Source organism: Chenopodium album, chromosome 6, assembly GCF_948465745.1.
Source record: "Chenopodium album chromosome 6, dcCheAlbu1.1, whole genome shotgun sequence".
NCBI lineage: Eukaryota > Viridiplantae > Streptophyta > Magnoliopsida > Caryophyllales > Amaranthaceae > Chenopodium > Chenopodium album.
Genome location: NC_137839.1, coordinates 23,779 through 43,014, shown reverse-complemented (window position 1 = coordinate 43,014; position 19,236 = coordinate 23,779). Strand labels below are relative to the sequence as shown.

The following is a 19,236-nucleotide window of genomic DNA, read 5'->3' as shown; positions in this document are numbered from 1 at the left end:
GTTACACACAAGAATTAGATTCTTGGATTTCCATTTAAGAGTAAGAACTAACTTAGAGTCTAAATTCTAAAGTTGTGTCGTGATAGAAGTTCTAAGCTAACATCTATAACCAAGGATGAATGTGTAGGTGGACTTCGTTAGAGGAGTTGTGTTTGGCGTTCTTAGGCTCGATTTGAGTTAGAAGCACGCTACAATGGTATAATTCTAACCACTTACGAGTTTATGTGTTAATCGTGATTGGATTGTTACATGGGTCCAAGGAACGGGTTTTGGTTTCCCCACATTGATTAGATCGATGTGAGACCCTACATCGATCTCTCGCAACGTTAGTGGATGAAGTTGTTCTGACAAAAATAATTTGAGTGTAATAAAAGGTGACTTTGATTAGCCTCTAATTAATTGGGTAAGCTAGTCCTCTTAGGCTAAGAAATGTGTCAGTAATGGTGTATGATGCATTATTGTTCCACTTAAATGAAATAAAGATATCCACTTTATTTAGAGGATTTGAGATGTGAATCATAAAACATATTTACCTTATTTAGAAGGTTTGAGAATCATACAACCTTATCTAATTGATAGGTTAGTCCCCTTAGGCTAAGAAATGTTCCAATAATGGTGTATGATGCATGCATCATTGTCCCACTTAAATGAAATAATAAAGATATTTACCTTACTTAGAGGATTTGAGATGTGAATCATAAAACTTATTTACCTTATTTAGATAGTTTGAGAATCATACTATCTTATCCAAAGGATTTAAGAATATAAGATAGTTTAAATTCATCCTCCCTTAATTGAAATAAACATATAAAGTTACACTATAAAAACATAGCTCTTATACCCTATGATAACCAAAAAAAACACAGACACTACCTACCTTACTATTCATCACCATTTTCCAAACATCTCAACCCCACCCTATTCTACCTACACATCATGCAATTTCCGATAGCAAGAGATAAAGTGGTGGTGATATTAGGCCCCACTGCATCAGGGAAATCCCGACTTTCTGTCGAAATTGCCTCCAAATTCCCTTCTGAAATCATCAATTCTGACAAAATTCAAGTCTACAAAGGTCTTGACATTACCTCTAATAAAATATCATTAGAGGAGCAACTCGATGTTCCTCACCATTTATTAGGAAACATCGATTCATCGAGTCATGACGAGATAAGCACTGCTCAATATCGTTCATGGGCTTCGTTGTTGATCTCTGAAATTAATAATCGTGGAAACCTTCCTATTGTTGTAGGTGAGTCAAACTCATTTGTCTATTCCCTTGTAGCAAAACAATTCAACCCAAACATGGACATATTTTCCGAATCCTCCCAAGGATGTTTTGAGTTAAGGTACGATTGTTGCTTCCTTTGGGTTTATGTGTCACCGCATATATTAAACAAATATATAGATAAGCGAGTCAATGACATGCTTGAAAAAGGGATGCTTAATGAGTTGGCTGAGTTTCACCTATCAGAGAAAATGGGTAAGCATCAACCGTACAAAGGGTTGGCGAAGGCAATTGGTGTTCAAGAATTTGAAGAGTACTTTAAAAGGTATGCTAGTGAAACTAATGTGTTAGAGGGTGACAAAGTTCAAAGGCGTATGTATGAGGAAGCTGTGAAAGCCATAAAAGAAAATACATGTGAATTAGCAAGGAGACAGGCAGAAAAGATAAACTTTTTGAAAACAAAAGGTTGGAACATCACTATTTTAGATGGCACTTATTCTCTTCAGGCATTGATGGATGGATCCAAGAGTTGGTTTGACATATGGGAGACCCAAGTTTTGGAACCAAGTGTGAAAATTGTCAAGAGCTTCCTAAAAGCCTAAGTCTTAAATTGATCTTAGCTATAAGAATATGATTTGAAAAAGTGAATAAAATCATGTAAGAAGTGCACAACTTTGGTATAAAACTTAAGTTGGCTAAAAGGGAATAATTGAGAATTCGATATTAGTAAGTGATAATAAAAAAAAAAAATCGAATGTATATTCGAATGTTAACACAATATTTAGGCTCGTAAGTTTTGAGCCACCACATTATAAATGATTATTGTTCGTATAAAATGAAACAATTTATTCTACCACTTTTCTTCCACTTAATACTTATTCATTGTCGACACCTATATTTGGCTCTATAACCTGAATAAAAAGTGTTGAGGTTTACGCCTAAACTTTACATAGACTTTAGAATAGCAAGCCAAAGTGTTAAATATTCCTCGTAAGCCTAAAATTTTAACCAAACCTTGAACGGACATGTGTACTTTATTAATTTAGTTCAAAACACTAGAATAGCCAAAGCACTTAATTTAAATTGAGCCTTTTGCTATTAGCAACCATGAACGACTTTATAAGTCACACCGTCACATGAGACATCAATGTGCAACTATGTGTAAACACCTAAAAGTGTCTCCTCAATTCAAACCCGATGATGTACGATCCCAGCCTTTTGGATCGAGTTGCTTGTCGGATAGATGAATAAGAATTTATTATTAGCCTAACTTAATATTTTTTTATTCATTAGTCTTTTTATTTTAATCCTAAGACCTTTTAATCAGCCTTCTCTTGTTCTATTCTAGCAAAATTATATTATTTTTGGTCCAAATTTTTTTTAAGATCATTTCGAATGTTTTTAAACTCTGATCCGAACTTAAATCAGCTTTTTTAGAATCCCAAAAGATATATATTTGTCAAAGAATGGATTGAAAAATACAAATGGTAAGTACTAAAGAAGAGAGATTGAATTGAGTACAAAAGAACTTCGTAAACTTATACGAGTAACATTTTCATGAGTTATATATAAGGGAATAAATAGAAGCTCAAACCTACACAACGAAAATCGAAACAACATGAATTTAAAAAAAAAAATAATGTAATGATCTGATTTACCAAGGTTCAGCTCAACCTAGAGCCTATGTTTTTCATACCCTAATTACTCGTATGAATCAAACCAGAACGAAAAACAAAAGCAATTACCCCTCCGTCCCTAAATTATATTCTTACTTCTCTCTATTATGTGATGAATAAATGCTAGAACTAGGAATGTAATTTAGGGAAGGAGGGAGTACAATGATTGTTCACCTAATGCTAGCTAAACATCCTCACAAAATCCTTCAACCTCCATCAAAGCAAGTTATATTGTAGCAAATGTCTTTATTTTTTAGTGCATGAGATTAAAATTCATCTAAACCATTTTCCATTTAACCTATTATATCTTTTAAAAAAAATTAAGTCCAAAAATATTGGTCATCTACTCATCCATTGAGTTTGCTCTAAGGAGGACAATAGCCCATTAACAAATCGCTCGTCCACCCTCCTCAACAAGTGATAAGCATAATATATCTGTAGGATGAACTCGGGATGACATTTCTAGTTCAATTAGCACATTCATTTTCAGCGAGCCAAGACCTACCTTTGTACATTGGAGATGCTGAGCTAGCCCATTGCCATCTAATGTAATTTATTATCACGTATTCATTAATATATGTGTAACATACTAACATGTCTAACATTTCTCGGATGCTACCATTTGCCTTTTCCTTATCTTATCCACTACTACAAGTATTTATATTTACTTATAGAAGCTAGATAAAGATAATATAGTATAATTTTCTTGATTTTGAATGGACTTGTTTGGAATTCCTAAGGTAATACTTGCGACTTGATATCGTGTTTTTAATAAACAAATTAATAACCATATTACCAATACCATTTTTTTAATCATAGGATAAGGTTGGAATTAGGATATGGACCCATTCTTGTGTTTTCTGTCAATCAGATTCCTAATTCATTACATTCAGTACGTTTCTGGTGCGACTGGACGCACCATGCGACAAGTTGTCAAATCAGCAAATGACAAAGTAACCCCAAGACAAAAGTAACTCCTGACTGACTTAGTAACCCTTGACTGACCTAGTAACCCTTGACTGACCTAGTAACCCCAAGTAACCCCTAACCGACCTAGTAACCCCAAATAACCCCTAACCGACCTAGTAACCCCGAATTAGTAACCCCTAACCAATCGACCTAGTAACCCCAAGTATCCCCTAACCGACCTAGTAACCCCTAGTAACCCCAAGTAACCCCTAACTGACCTAGTAACCCCAAGTGACCCCTAACCGACCTAGTAACCCTTGAGCGCCGACTAGTAACCCCTGACCGGATCTAGTAACCCCTTACCCACAACCAACAAAAAACTACCACCAACAACGAAACACTACCAACCTAAACCACCAACGAACCACTACCAACCTAAACCACCTGCAACGAAACCAAATCTAGAACCCAGAACCACGAAACCACCACTACCCACCCACAAAACCACCACTATCCACGAAAACAATTTGTTCTTCATTCTTCAATTAAACAAAAAATTAAGTAATAAAATTGAACAACTTACAAGTTATATAATCAAAATCGTCAGAAAATAAGCTTGAATTCAACATAAATTTCGTAGAACATAAATTTCCAATAGAAAACCATTAATGAAGTTTGAAGAAATTTGGGCTAAGAAGACAACACCATTAATGAAGTTTGAAGAGAAAAAAGGAGAGAGAAATAAAATTGGGGGGAAAAGGAGATGTTGCGATGAAGAGGTCGAGTGTCGCCGGAAAGTATGAATGTCGACAAGGTATTGCGGTACAAAATGGTGATGGAAGAAGAAAAGAGGAGAAAGAAAGAGGAAAGAAAAGAAGAATTTTAAAAATATATATATATATGGCTGGCCGCACCGTACGACCAGCCGTATATGAAACTTTGTGCATTACATTAGTCTTTATTCACATGTGATTGATTAGTTTCATGTTTTCTTCAATAACTACTTTTTTTTTTTTTTTTTAATAAGTTTTCTTCAATTACCTGATTAGTTATTTCATATTATCAAATAAAGTTGTCATCAGTCTTTATTCACATAAGAAAAATTAAAATTGGGCATGCAGCCTTAAGATTGGTCTTTGTCTTGCAAAGTGAACATGACATCCATACTTTATTATTATTATTATTATTATTACAAGAAGAAAAGGATTTCATTAATGAAAGATAGCCAAACGACACTTACAAACAATTCTGAGCAAATGTAAAATTCCAACACAAATACAATTCAACTTAGAACTAGTTACATCGCAGATTCAATTCGATCAACGATCGCCTTTATAAAAATCTTCATCCGAAGCAATACAATCTGTGAGTTAGCACTAATTCTGCTTGAGATCCATGGATGAATAGTTGTTTGGGTGAAAAAATTCATATGGCCTTTTAGATACTTTTGGAGATTGTGAAACCCTAAATCTTCAATCTTTGGCAGACGAACAAACAAATAAATTAAACCTAATAAAATAAACACAACAATACAGATATGATCCTTTATTGAAAGCAATATAATTAAAAAAAATTTTGGGGCTTACCACCGGTGGAAGCCCGTACAAAAATTTACAATTGAGATCAGAAGAAAAAAAGATGGAAGAGAAAGAGAGAAAAGGAGAAGATTGAAAGAAAACATTAAAAAAACTAGAAAATAAAAATCTAACAATGGAGGCTAGAAAAACCCTCTCAATGGAGAAACCCTAAAGGGAACCAAAAAAACCCTCCCAAGGAGAAAACCTAGAAGGAGCTGAGTAGCTGACGGCTCCTTACTTCTTTACTTTTCAATAATGAAGATTAATAAATATAATTGGTCACTTAAGCTTGATGACACATTATGGGCATTGAGAACAATATACAAAACCCTATTGACACAACTCCTTAACGTTTGGTCTATGGTAAAGCTTGTCATTTGCCGGTTGAGTTGGAGCACAGGGCTTGGTGGGCTATCAAAGAGCTCAATATGGATTTGTCATTGGCCGGAGAAAAAAGATTGCTTAAGCTCAATGAATTGGAAGAACTTAGATATAATGCCTATGAGAACTCAAAGCTATACAAGGAGAAGACTAATAAGTGACATGACCAACACATAAGGAACAAAAGTTTCAAGGTTGGAGACAAGGTGTTGTTATTCAATTCTAGGCTTCGCTTGTTTCCCAAAAATCTAAAGTCCAAATGGTCGGGCCCTTTTGTGATATCAAAGACTATTCCTTATGTTTCATCTGAGTTGGAGGCGGGTGATCATAAGCTCATGGTGAATAGCCATTGTTTGAAGCACTATTTATGCAAGGATGAAGTTGGTTTGATTGAGTGCATTAGGTTTGATCCGATGGATCCCAAGCCACTTCCTTGAGGACATCATCTCATGGTCAAGCTAGTGATCTCATAAAGAAGTGCTTCCGAGAGGCAACCCGAGATTTCTATCCTTTCTTTCTTTTATTTCTTCTTATTTTGGTTGAATTTTGTTTGCTTTTATCTTAGTTCTTTTCTTATATTTCTTTTGTTTTTCTTGTGTGTTTTTTCGCAGGAATTTGAATTTTGGGTATTGAGCCTATGGATGAAGATTTGAAGAAGTTCTAAGGTCAGTAGGAATGAATTTTGAAGCTAGAATTAGAGTTTGATAGGAGAAAGAATTGAAATTGAATTTAAAGCCTTATTCAAGAGCCGCGCCCAAGGAGAGCACTTTCCAGGTCACCGCCGCAGGCGCAACCAGAAGGGAAGAGGGCCAGGTGCCCTAATTTCAAGACCCCCAAAATGTTCATGTAGATGTCGCGTTGCGCCTAGGAAGAGGGCACGTCAAAGAGTACTGCAGGTGCGACACTGCTCGCCCCGGGCACGGTTACTAGCTCGACGTGGGCGCGGCCCAGGTGCCGCGAGAGCGGTCTACTGGGTTTCTAAAACCCGGATACGAGAGGCCAAGCCTCATATTTCTCTTTTCACCCTCCTCCATTTCGACTTTCCCTCTCTCTAAAAATCCCAATTCCCTCAAACCCTAACTCCTCTAACACCTCAAATCTCAACCATTTCCCACTCAAACCTCCATCAATTTGCTTTTGTACTTCCTCCGTTCCTTTTTATTGGTTACATTTTGATTATTTTTCGACTAAAAAATTTCAGATATACCTATATAAAAAAGGAACATTAAGAGTATTACAATTGGGAGAGAAGTGTAACAAGAAAATTTGTCTTTTCTAACATTATCCATTACAATTTAAAAAAAAAAAGTCACGTTGAAAAAATCATTCCACAAAGATGCTATGGAAATGTCAACCATAATGGAAGTGTGGTATGTGGATCCAATTATCAGAACAAATTATATCTTATCTTCTTTATTTACTAATTTGTGTTTTATGCCTAGTCAATTGCATCCACCAATTGGTGGAAAAAACCCGAAATAAATTAGATTCAATGAATTATAAAAAGATTTAAAGAGAAACTTCCGGCAGATTTTCATGCAGAAATTTCTATGACAAAACATCCAAAGCAAATGTACCTAATCCTTGGTAGAATATCCCGGCTATTAAATACTACTCGTACAATTTTCTTTCAACGTCCTTTTCTTGTAAAAAGCATTCACGTTTCTTAGAAGCATGGAACCCAGGAAGTATATGGTTCTTCATCAACTCTTTGAACTTACGACTCATTTAGTACTTTTTCAATTTACGACTCGTTTAGTATAGTACGCTGTAGATGATAAATTGGTAATACATGTCGATTGTCATTAATGATAAACTGGCAATATATGTCAATTGTCATTAATGACAAATTGCTAGTATACCTTCTATATTCATTTTCTCCCTGTTTTAATCAATACTCCATAATTTGTTAGACAAATCATCTATACTACCAGCCCTCACTTTGTACAAGAAGTTTGAATAGAGTGACGTTATTCACGATACTAAGCGTCCCTTTTAGACTTTTGCTACAGTAGTTGTGTTTCGATGGGTTTCTATCATTGAACCCTCTTTTGCTGAAAGAATCAGCATGAATACATCAATTATGATCAAAATGTATAATACAAGAATAAGAATGTAAGGATTGATTTCACCAATATGGGATGAATGTAAATCTCTCGAACATGTACAAAGTCCATCAATCTACTGCTAAAATCTCAGATGGCCACAATTTGAAGTGTTGGAAAACTTCTACCATCTTACAAAGAATCCCAGAATAGCATGCCAGTATCCATCAAGCTGCCACACAATAGCATTAGTGTATTACACTCAAACTATCGATATGTAGGCTTCTTAACCCAATAAAGCATTAAACCAATAAACCATACAACAAAATACACAGTTACAGGCTTACAGCATAATAGAAAAGACAACATACCTGACCCAAAATAGTCTTTCCTGTATGGCCTTCAATGACTAAACCAGCAGTAAGGCCAATCATTGCCCACGCTCCATTGATAGCTTCAATTTGACGTCTTCTCTATGGTCATAAACTTCAGTTACATTTTGCTTATGTGTGAATGGAAAAGAGGGGGGGAGGCAATAATGCAAAGGTCCTAAACCCTCATGTATAAGAATTTTCCCATCGAAGTTCGAACACCATTAAAATTAATAAATACTTCTTAATAGTTTTCTCCATCCATTATACCTCTATTACTCCAATTAAGAGGAAGACAACATTGGAATTCTAAACTTAATCTTATTCTATTTTAGGGCATGTGATAGTTTTCTGTGAGCACCCAAAAATAGTATATACTTGTCTATAGTTCCGAACAGATTAACATCAAGTCAAATTTACATGCTGACTGGATATAGTTCCGAACAGATTAACATCAAGTCAAATTTACATGCTGCTGGACCCCATCCAGGCAGCATGCATGGAGTGGTGATTTATTGTTGGTTTTTACCACAAGAACCCCAGATGAATTACAGAAACAGATGCTCTGTCTCTCATGTTCTGCCAGGAAGAACTTGCAAGGCTCAGGCAACTATGAAGACGAAGAAAGATGGATCAAAGCAGCTCACACAGAAAACTAAAGCTGAAGAGATAAGCTTCTACTATAGGCCAGTAGATATGCTCATCAGGGATCAGACCGTCCTTACATAAAATATGAGTACATGGAGCACGTAGGTCAATAGAAACCGTAAGTCAAATACCCTGTGGGCCTGTGGCACAAATGTTCAGATCTGAAATTATGGGTAGAATTGCTGAAACATTTATGACAAATATATCTACTCATAATATATCAATTAGCTTGTTTCACAATTAATCTAGGCAGGTCAGACACAAGGTTCTATATATTTAGATCTCCCAAAACCTTGGCAAGGGTAGGTGCCACTCTATGAAGTTGATTCCCTTCTTTCTCGGCAACAAATGGGTGATGTTGATTCATTAAATAAGCTGGATGCCTTCTAAATCCTTTTGGTCTGGTGGCATTTGCAGCAGCTTCCACATGGAGTTCTAAGTTTGCGCTTAGGGAGCCTTAACTCCTCATTTGGAAGTGAGGACTATGAGGGAGCAACAACAGGCCTTGGATGTGGATATTTCCTTGTGAAATGAGCATTATCCTAATAGCCTAAGCAGCACTTGAGGGGTATATGCCTCACCCAATGGCACAGAATCACCATTTCCATAATCCCCACCCCTAAAGAACGTTACAAAATGATCAAAAATCACTTTTTTTTTTTTTTCAATTTAGCCAACTAAATGCCAATGGTTCACAAGAATAACAATACTACTATCCTCATTGCACGTCTTTAATTTTAGGGCATTCCTCCTTCATTCATTCATTTTATTCATATTAGTTTTCATCCAATAAAGCCATTTCTTAAACATAAATTTTACACAATCAATGCGTGGAACGGAGATCTAGCTTAAAGTTTGGACTTTAGCACATTCTCAATTTGAAAAGGGGTAGGATTTTATGTACAATAAAAGGGGTCAAGTGTCTTCTATTTCAATGTAAAACAAAGGTGACACTTTACAAACACTCTTAGGTTTCTAAATTAGATGTTTTGAGAGGTGTGGATTGTAATTCAAGGGGGGTTGTGACTTGTGAGTTGAGACTTATACTCCATTTTCCCCGACTAGTTAGTGAGTGGTGTATTCCGGTAAAATATCGTTTTCCATTGTCTCTTATATTTTGTGTGTTTTCACTTCTACTAATCCTAAAAAAAATTTAGCCTATTATATGAAAGGGTTGATCCAAGCCCATCAATCTTCATGGATTTAGATATCCATCATTAATTGCTCTATGCCTACCACTGCTACCAGAGTGAGATGCTTCAAGATAAAACATGCAATCTTAAGAATCCTCTTAGATGGAGTAAATAAAATAAAAAAAAAAAAAAAGGTAAATGAAAAACAGCATAAATAAGGACTTCAGATCAATTGATGGACTCATGTGACCCAATTCCCCAACTTTAAGCTTGAGATATTTGCTACAAAGGAAAGCAGTCCAAATTGTGCAGCAAATAAGTTCAGAGAAAGAAATTTACAAACCTCAAATTTCTCTTTTGATCTTATTTCTACATATTGTTTTGCAGCTAATTTTTTGGCCTCCAATGGATCCACCATCAGTACTTCTTTCCTAAAACTCCCCTTTCCTGAAGAAGCCTGAAGGAGAAAAAGATTAACTCATAAATATATAGCATTGCCTCATCTAGCAATTATTGACATAGTCACATTGTAGAATCAAGCTCTTGTCAATTGGGGACATGAAATTTTGTTGTCAAAGGGTCATAATCTCACCACAAGCACAACTCAAGTCCAAAAACATCTACAAGCCAATGATTTAATTGGATAGTATTAGGAAGACACCAAGCTAAGAAGAAAAAAAGGCTAAAAAAAAGGCTGATGCCCTTAAGCTACAGATAATAACGAAAACACAAATGATTAAAGATCACTTTGAGAAATTAATGAGAATGTCATAATTATCATCCACTACTAAAATTCGATATGGACAATATCTTCACCTTCCATTATAATTTTTATATGTTCTTAAAGTGATATCATTAAAAATATTATTTAAGGATGAAGGGAAAGTTCAATTACAGTATACTAATCAGGCAAGTGACCTGATATTTGGGACATCCTCTACAGTAATAGGTCTAATATTCAAGGATGAAGGGAAACAGGGAGTGACCAGATATCTACAAAGTCAAGAAACTCAAACTGAAACTATGGATTTGTCAAACTTGATCCAAAAACAAATTGTATACCAAGAGTAAATCTAGATTATATGCAAACTAACTAACCCTTATCATATAGTTAAAGTCCTTAATTGCATACGTTAGAATCGGCTAGCATACGAAACGCACCCCTCGTATGTGCAAACTGTCTTGAATGCTGCTTTCCCATCAAATGCCATCTGAAAGAAATTAGCCATTATTATTTACATATGAGACAATCATTAAAGAAGTCAAAGAGAAAATAATCTGGGATTGAAATATTATTTAATTATCACTTATGAGTTACATTAACTGTACCAACATTTACAAACACCAAGGATATCAATATATCATTCATATCAAATCATTTAACACTCAATCCCTCCCCCCCCCCCCCCCCCCCCCCCCCCCCCCCTTTTTTTCGTTAGAGAAGCTAAGCTCCCCCTGCCCCTAAACCTAAACAAATTTTATAGATTAGAGCTTTATGCCCCTTGTGTTGAATCATTCAGAAGTAAAAAAGTAACATTGATATAATAAAAATCCATGACTACAAGAAGCCAAAGTGGTAAAATAGAACCAAAAAAACTTCGTAGCAATCTTTATTCTGGGTAGCCAATCCTTTACGTAGCACATGTTGACAGACTCTCTGCCATACAGCCATGACAACTAAGAGGTATGCAAACAGAACAAATTAATTAGTTAACAGCATCTCACAACTATAACTAGGCCATACTCATTTATAAACATTAGTACATATTGTGAATGAAGCTGATAATATGACAAACATAGTAAACAGCTAATGAAGCACAAGAAAGATATAGATCCCAATATAGCAACATCATTCCCCATTTTTTAAGCACAGTGTCACTTCATTTCCATGGTTCCACCACAAAAATCTTAAGCCCAACATGACAACTGACATGGGGTTGAGGATAAAGCTTATGTGCCAATTTCGAAATGGTAGGAGAAGGAGTTCAAGAAAAGAGTCAAGTCGGGTTTATGATAAGAATTCATTTTGGCTAATATTAATTTGGTTTACCTTTACCACTACCTGCATAGCATACGGTATTACGGTGTCTAACTGTCTACTATCTAATGTTCTCATACACAGCCTACCAACTCAACTCGGAGCTAATATATTACAAAATATATTTCATTAGTAAGTTTAAGACCCTTTCCCTCCCTCTCTTGCATCCAATGATTGTCTTCTAACTAGCCTGAATTAAGAGAAGGAAAAATGCAAAAAGGCTATGGCCTCTTCGTATAGTGTGGATAGAGGTAAAGGGTAAGGCGGCGTGAATTCATACCTCCATTGACCCTGTCAATGATACTAGGTGGGCTGGAAGCTGAGTGAAACATCACTATTTCAGGAACCTTTTCCAGCCCATTAATAGCCTATGTTGGAAGAATGGTGCATATATCATGGACATACAAAAATATAAAAACAAAACATCTTTCAAAGCCAGGCAAACTAAAATTCTTCCAGTATATTGTATAAATACTCCCTCATTTCGAAATCAATTGTCAGGCGATATTGTATTTGAACTAGTGATGCGACAACTAGTCTCCACTCCTCTCACATTGAACATATATACCCAATAACTTCAATATACAACCCTAGTGAGCTGCCAACATTGCAATAAGGACTGCAATTACCGCGCTCACCCTCATTAAACATTTATACGGCTTACCCTTGATGAATGCTGGGCTCTCAATCCTCTCATATACGAAGTATATACTTATGAGTTATGAACAATGTAACAATTACAATTGCAAGTATTACAGTAATTCCATAGCTCAAGTATAGTGAAGAATTACCGGAATTTCCCCTCAAAATTCCAAGTACAACATAAATAATTACAATTGCAAGAATTTCAATTTGTATTTGTAAGCTGGAATTGGGGTTTCCCAAATTTAATACAAGTAGAAAAATTCTAATTTCCAACTAATTTTGTATTGTATTCAGGAGAACTTTGAACAAGGGCATGATTAAATTTCCTCTAAATTATGCAAAATTCTCGAAACAAAAAAAAGACCCAGAAAGAAAACTCGAAACTTGGACAAATTGAGAAGATAGAAAGAGGAAAATAATGAAGGGAATATGGAAATGAAATTGAGTGAGCTTACTGCTGTATAGGAGCGGAACGTTGAGTTAGGAAGGATTGACGCGGGGTGGAGGGGATGATGCATCCAATGATTGGGAGAGCTGAGGCTGCCATTTTCAGCTTCAACCTACTATCTTCAATTATCTCTCTCTTCCCCTCACTTCTTGGTCTTTGTAGTTAGTGGTTGAGGCAACAGGGCACACCCTTCATCATTTTTATTTTCTTTTGGGTGTGTAGAGAGCCACGACTCCCCGAGGACAGCCGGACAGGTGATAAAAACCGATCTTATGTTTGGGTAAGGAAAAACTTTAACCACTTTTAAGTTATCCCTCACTTTCATACCGTTTATTTTTTTATTAAAAGAATTGAAATAAATATACTACATATAAGTAGTAAATTAATACATTTGGAATTGTGATATACGAGTATTAAAGGATACAATTTTACAATAATGAAGTATTAAGGGCTTGTTTGGTATCATTTTTGGTTTTTCAGTTTCCTGTTTTTTTTTTTTTTTTTTTTTAAAAAAAAAAACTAAAAACCAAAAACAGAAAACAAGAAAAAGGTGTTTCCACTTTTTTGTTGTCAGTTTTCAAAATTATCATGATTTTAACAAGTCTAAATAATTTTTGATTCAATATGTGATATATATAATATACTTTTAAAAAACAAAAAACAGAAAACCACAATGATGCCAAAGGAACCCTAAATTATTTGTTTAATTTGATTATACGTGACTTCAAAAGAGGGAAAGGGGCGATATTAGAGGAGTAAAGTCCAATGCTAGAGTGATTTTATTTTTTAAAAAATTGTATTTTAATTAAGGGATTAAACATATATAAATCCTTTTGATTTTAGCAATAGTGAATAAGACATGTAGGCCTCTCTTCTAACAATATTCAAATAACAACTTTTCATAATTTATGCATATTGATAATTAATACTCGTATATCATTAGTCTAAGTTTCACATCGATAACTCGATAAGATATAAGTCAAATGGGACACTTAAATAAAACAGCCTAAACAGGATATTAACATTTCATTTGAGTATTAAGACTATTAACTAATAGTTGTATCATACTTAAATGTTTTAATAATTTAAATTTCATTTTACTATGTCACAACTTATTACTTCCCAATTTTACCACACTCATACAGTCATACGTTTAACCTAAAAGACGTTTCTAACAACGTACACGTGTCACGTAAACTCCCCTCAATACACCACGTCACCCATTCAAGTACTCATAACGCCACGTGGCTCTCCCTTCCATTGTTTTTCATTACATGTCGTGCACTCATAATAATTAAAAATAAAAATTCTCCACTATATTTGAACTCGCAACTTCTAATTCAAGAACTAAATATCTTACCACCAAGCTACGTGATACTTTAAGTAATCTTTTGAATACAAAATATTAAGATGTAGCAAATGACAATATGAATAACATTTAATTACAAGAAAATTAATCATAATGTATAAAAAACTAGTTTACAAATGATAAAGAAGATGGAGTATTTCGCTTCCCATTTCCCAAATTTACCACACATCATGGCATCATGAGTATTTTTTTTTGGGTTCAGTTTATTAGTTCGATTCTTTTTCGGTTCATTTTATAATTGGTTCGGTTCAGTTTATAACTGGTTTAGCTCTTTTTCGGTTCAGTTTATGACAGAAAGATTTTTAGTGGCAGGAAGATATTTTATACTATGATAATAAATTTTCAATAAATATTAATTTGGCACGAAGAATTTTTGTACTATGATAATTAAATTTCATTTAAAACACCTTTTAACTTGATTTTAATATTCTCTTTACAGTAAGCAGTTTGTAGCTGATTCATTTATAAGCGGTCTGGTTCATAAACGATTCAGTTTGCAAGCGGTTCGGTTTATAAATGGTTCTGTTTATATACAGTTCGGTGTAAACGGGTCGCGGGTTGTTAACGGTTCGGTGTAAACGGTTTTTATCCCGGTTCAAACGGTTTCGGGTTAAAAGCGGTTTCGGGTTAGAAACTGTTCGGTTCTTTTTCGGTTCGGTTTAGAACTGGTTTGGTTCATTAACGGGTTCGGTTCACATACGATGTAATGTTATTCAGATCGGTTCGGTTTCGAGTTCATTCACATACGGTTCGGGTTAGGTTTCGATTTCACAAAACGGTTTTTAAGCGGTTCGGTTCTCATTTGGATCGGTTTGTTTCGGGCACTTAAATAGTTTCGGTTTTAAATTTGACAGCACTGTATACAAAATATCACCACTTCGTTACCGTATTCCTCTACAGAAGCCACCTATCAGTCTATCACGTAATCACGAGAAATTGAGCCCAACATTCTTCATCATTTTATTCACAATTTTACTTCAACGTTTTTTTTTTTTTTTGACACAACGTAATTACAGTACTTTCAACACGAATCATAATTATTTAATCTATTCCCAAATTGTACACCCCATCACACGCCAAAGAAGATAAAAATTACAAAGGAACCCAAATTGAGCGATTTCCATAAATAATGCTAAAATTAAAAGTATTTCCGTGTGTACGTTGCTTTAAAAAATATTTCCCACCATACCGTCCACGTAGGCTTGGATTTTTGGTTTGTTTTTTGGCTATTAATAAACCGCTAATAAAGATTGCGGTTCTATACAAATTAGAACCGTTAATGGTATTAGAGGTTCTTCAAATAGAACCTTTGAGACCATTAGTGGTTCTATTTGAAGAATCTGTTATGGTTAGAGGTTCTTAAAATAGAACCTCTAATGGTATTAGCGGTTCTATTTGAAGAACCTCTAATAGAACCTCTAATACCATTAGCGGTTCTATTTGAAGAACCTAAACATAAAGCGTAATAAGTCACTGAGTATTTTAAGTATAAACCACTAATGACATTAGTAGTTTTAATAAATAAACCTTCTTTTTTAAAATCCGCTATTGTTATTAGCGGTTTATAGCCTAGGATTTTACAACCCTACACTAATCCTACGGGTACTGTATCACGGGAAATAGTTTTAAAACTGACATATGTACGGAATTATTTTTTATTTTAGCATTATTTACGGAAATCGCTCCATTTCCAACAATAACAAAAAAAAAAAAAAAAAAATTAAAAACCTTAAAATGCTAAAGAATCAAGTATCAATAATTCTGGACCCTTGAGAGTGCTAAAGAGATAAAGGCATCACTACAAACAAGATCCAAAAGCATGTGCTATAAATAAAGCAAAGTATCATTATCATTTATCACATCTAGAGATAATGGATATATTAAAAAAAAAAATAGAAATTAAAAGTCATAATCATCAATTATATCTAATTGTTCTTCTTCTTTAATTACATTTCTTTTCCTACAATCAAAATATAAAACCGCAAATATTACATAACTCCATAACACAAACCACCCTAACAAAACCACCAATCCTACCATACATCCAAACCTCATCTCCGCCGTCCACGTGTACCCTCCGTTATCATTTGCCAAATCTTCACCGTTAATCACCCCAATCATCTGCCTCCCTATAAAACCCGAAATTGAAAGTATCAAGCCCGCCAAAACCCACCCACAAACCCGCCTTCCTTTCATTAAACCCCACCCAACCCATATCGCTTCATGCCCGACCCGGCCTTCTACCACGGACACGACAAGCCCAACTGCAAACACTGACATTAAGTACACCTCGACCGCCACCTGGGCCGCCGTCAAGTACCAGTACTCGACGGCGACTCTATTTACGATGGGATCCAAATGGGCCCACCCCACCCACGCGATAAAGTTAAATAAGCACGTGAGTATGGGTGGGGACCATCTGACCCTGAGAGCAGATATCGCTATCCTCAGGGTCACTTTCTTTTTCCTGCGTAGAGCAGCATGGGTCGAAACAACAATAGTAGTCAAAGCAATAAAAGACAACAGAAAAATGGGAACACCGTGTAGGAGCTTACGACGAAGCAGCTTCTTCGAGTCAGCTCGAGACTCGTCTTGAATATTGGCTGCTTCCATCCAAATAGGAACCACATCGACGAGCCATTGAAGGCGGGCGATGTGGGATTTAAGGAAGCGAGGCGTGGCGGAGACGGAGTTGGAAGTTATGAGGATGGCTAGTGGGAGGGTGGTGAAAGTGTAGAGGATTAAATAGAGGTTGGGATTGTGTAAGAAGATGATCTTCAAAGAATCTAGGAAAATGGAAAATAAAGGAGTTAAGAAGTTGGTAAATAAGAAGTTGGATTTGGAAATTGGTCTAGCTGTTGAATTAATTTCATTCTCTAACATTTTGAATTTGGTATTGAAATTAATTGCTGTTTTTGGAAATATTATGTGTATTTGATGAGATGGGATTAATTGAAAGTAGTTGATTGGATTAAAAAGGAATGAAAGTCGTATTCAAAGAGAAGAACAAATGAAGTAAAGTCGTCGAAAATTGAAGAAATTAGAAGAGGAAGGAGTGAGTAGATGGCTAGTTGTATTACCCTGACAAGGTCGCGTGTGATCCGCAATTTCTTTCAATTGTTTTTGTTTTGTTTAATTGAAAAGTGTTTAGAGAGGGGTGCATGAGAAGTGCCTAATTGAAGATTTTCCGTAGGTTGTGTTTGGAGAATAATTATTCTTGGTCTTACTAGTAAAAAAAAATGGTTTGCTTTTTAATTGTGGGTTTGCTCACATTAAATACGAGACAAAAGTCTACAGCATTTGCATTCTTAAAAGTTCTTGGGTTTAGTTTGAAGTTTAGTATAGTACTCCCTCCTTTTTTAAATACTTGCTTCACTTTTCATTTACGGTCGTTTTTAAATATTTGCTTCATTTTCTTATTTGAAAAGTTTTTACAATATTTAATTTATTTCTCTCACCTAGTGGACCCAATATAAATTCTCTATCTTCCTATTCTCTCCTCCACTTTTGCTTTCTATAATTTTTTATTCTTCCACCAACCCCACTATCTCCATATTTTATTACTTTATTCAATTTTTCCTAAAACTCCACGCATGGAGAAATGGAGCAAGTATTTAAAAACGGAGGGAGTAATTAATTAGACTAAAGGGTCTATTCACTTTAGCTTAATTTTAATTCAGTTCAGTTCAGCTCCAATCAGTTCAGTTCAACTCCTAAATTTCTTCTCTCATAAAATATTCATTTTAAGCTCAGTTCAATTCAGTGCAGTTCAACTTCAATAGTTTAGTTCAGTAAATGTGAACAGACCCTAAAGGTGTGTTTGACAAAGCATAACCTTGAGCTGTTAATTGATAGTTGTTTATAAACTGTTAATAGTGAAGATAGATAATTAAGGTATGAAATGTTCCGGAAAAGTAGCGGTTGACTTGCTAGCAATTACACATAAAAATCAATATTTTTTTCCCTAAATCTATAGATTAAATTCATTAGCTACCTCTAAACTTCAATAGTTTAGTTCAGTGAATGTGAACATGCCCTAAGGGTGTGTTTAACAAAGTATAAATTTGAGCTGTTAATTGATAGTTGTTTATAAACTGTTAGCAGTAAAGATAGATAATTAAGGTATGAAATGTTCCGGAAAAGTAGCGGTTGACTTGTTAGCAATTACACATAAAAATCAATATTTTTTTTCCCTAAATCTATAGATTAAATTTTCATTAGCTACCTCTAATATTCAAAAAGCTAATATTTCTATCTTTTGATAAAAATTACCTTTGCCACTAAACACTACTCCAAGTCTCCAACCACATTGCCAAACAATCATATTTTTAATTAAATAGTGGCTTGATTAGGTCAAAACTCTAAAAGTTACTACATGTCAAACACGCCCTAAGATGTGTTGTCATGGTGTGGGTTAGTGCATAGATGGATTGTTATGAGATTTCATATGAGGGTTTATGGATTCTAAACTCTATAGTTGTCTAAACTTGTTTGATCTATTTTTCAAATAGTTTTTGCATTTCATTAAAAGAATAAATTGTAAATATTAGTAGGTAATTAGGCGGGTATGAGAATCTAGGGGGATGGGGTGGAATTAGAACCTTCTTTGCCTAACCATACAATAAAATGGATGACATGGACTTAAATTATATTTCAATCCATTCCAAAAGCTCCAACCAAACAACCCCTAAACTTGTTGCTTATGATCTAATTTGATTGTTTGATTTAACTAAACTTTGACATTATATGTATGCTAATTTAAAAGGGA

At 34.9% G+C, this 19,236-nt stretch overlaps 2 protein-coding genes and 1 pseudogene across 2 annotated transcripts; 1 reads left to right on the top strand and 2 right to left on the bottom strand.

Moving 5' to 3' along the window:
- The first annotated feature begins 936 nt into the window (after positions 1-936).
- On the top strand, positions 937-1,830 carry LOC145636028 (adenylate isopentenyltransferase 1, chloroplastic pseudogene; annotated as a pseudogene).
- Positions 1,831-7,786: 5,956 nt separating this feature from the next.
- Positions 7,787-13,284, bottom strand: LOC145634150 (uncharacterized). The gene is made up of 5 exons (XM_081685558.1): positions 13,107-13,284; positions 11,101-11,179; positions 10,312-10,425; positions 8,188-8,289; positions 7,787-8,048 (listed from the first exon to the last, which is right to left on the bottom strand). Exons 1-5 carry the CDS (start codon positions 13,196-13,198, stop codon positions 8,001-8,003), a joined length of 435 nt encoding a protein of 144 aa, XP_081541684.1. The 5' UTR covers positions 13,199-13,284; the 3' UTR covers positions 7,787-8,000.
- A 2,936-nt stretch (positions 13,285-16,220) lies between these two features.
- Positions 16,221-17,081, bottom strand: LOC145636024 (uncharacterized). Its single transcript, XM_081687462.1, has 2 exons — positions 16,506-17,081; positions 16,221-16,292 (listed from the first exon to the last, which is right to left on the bottom strand). Exons 1-2 carry the CDS (start codon positions 17,079-17,081, stop codon positions 16,221-16,223), a joined length of 648 nt encoding a protein of 215 aa, XP_081543588.1.
- Positions 17,082-19,236: the final 2,155 nt, after the last annotated feature.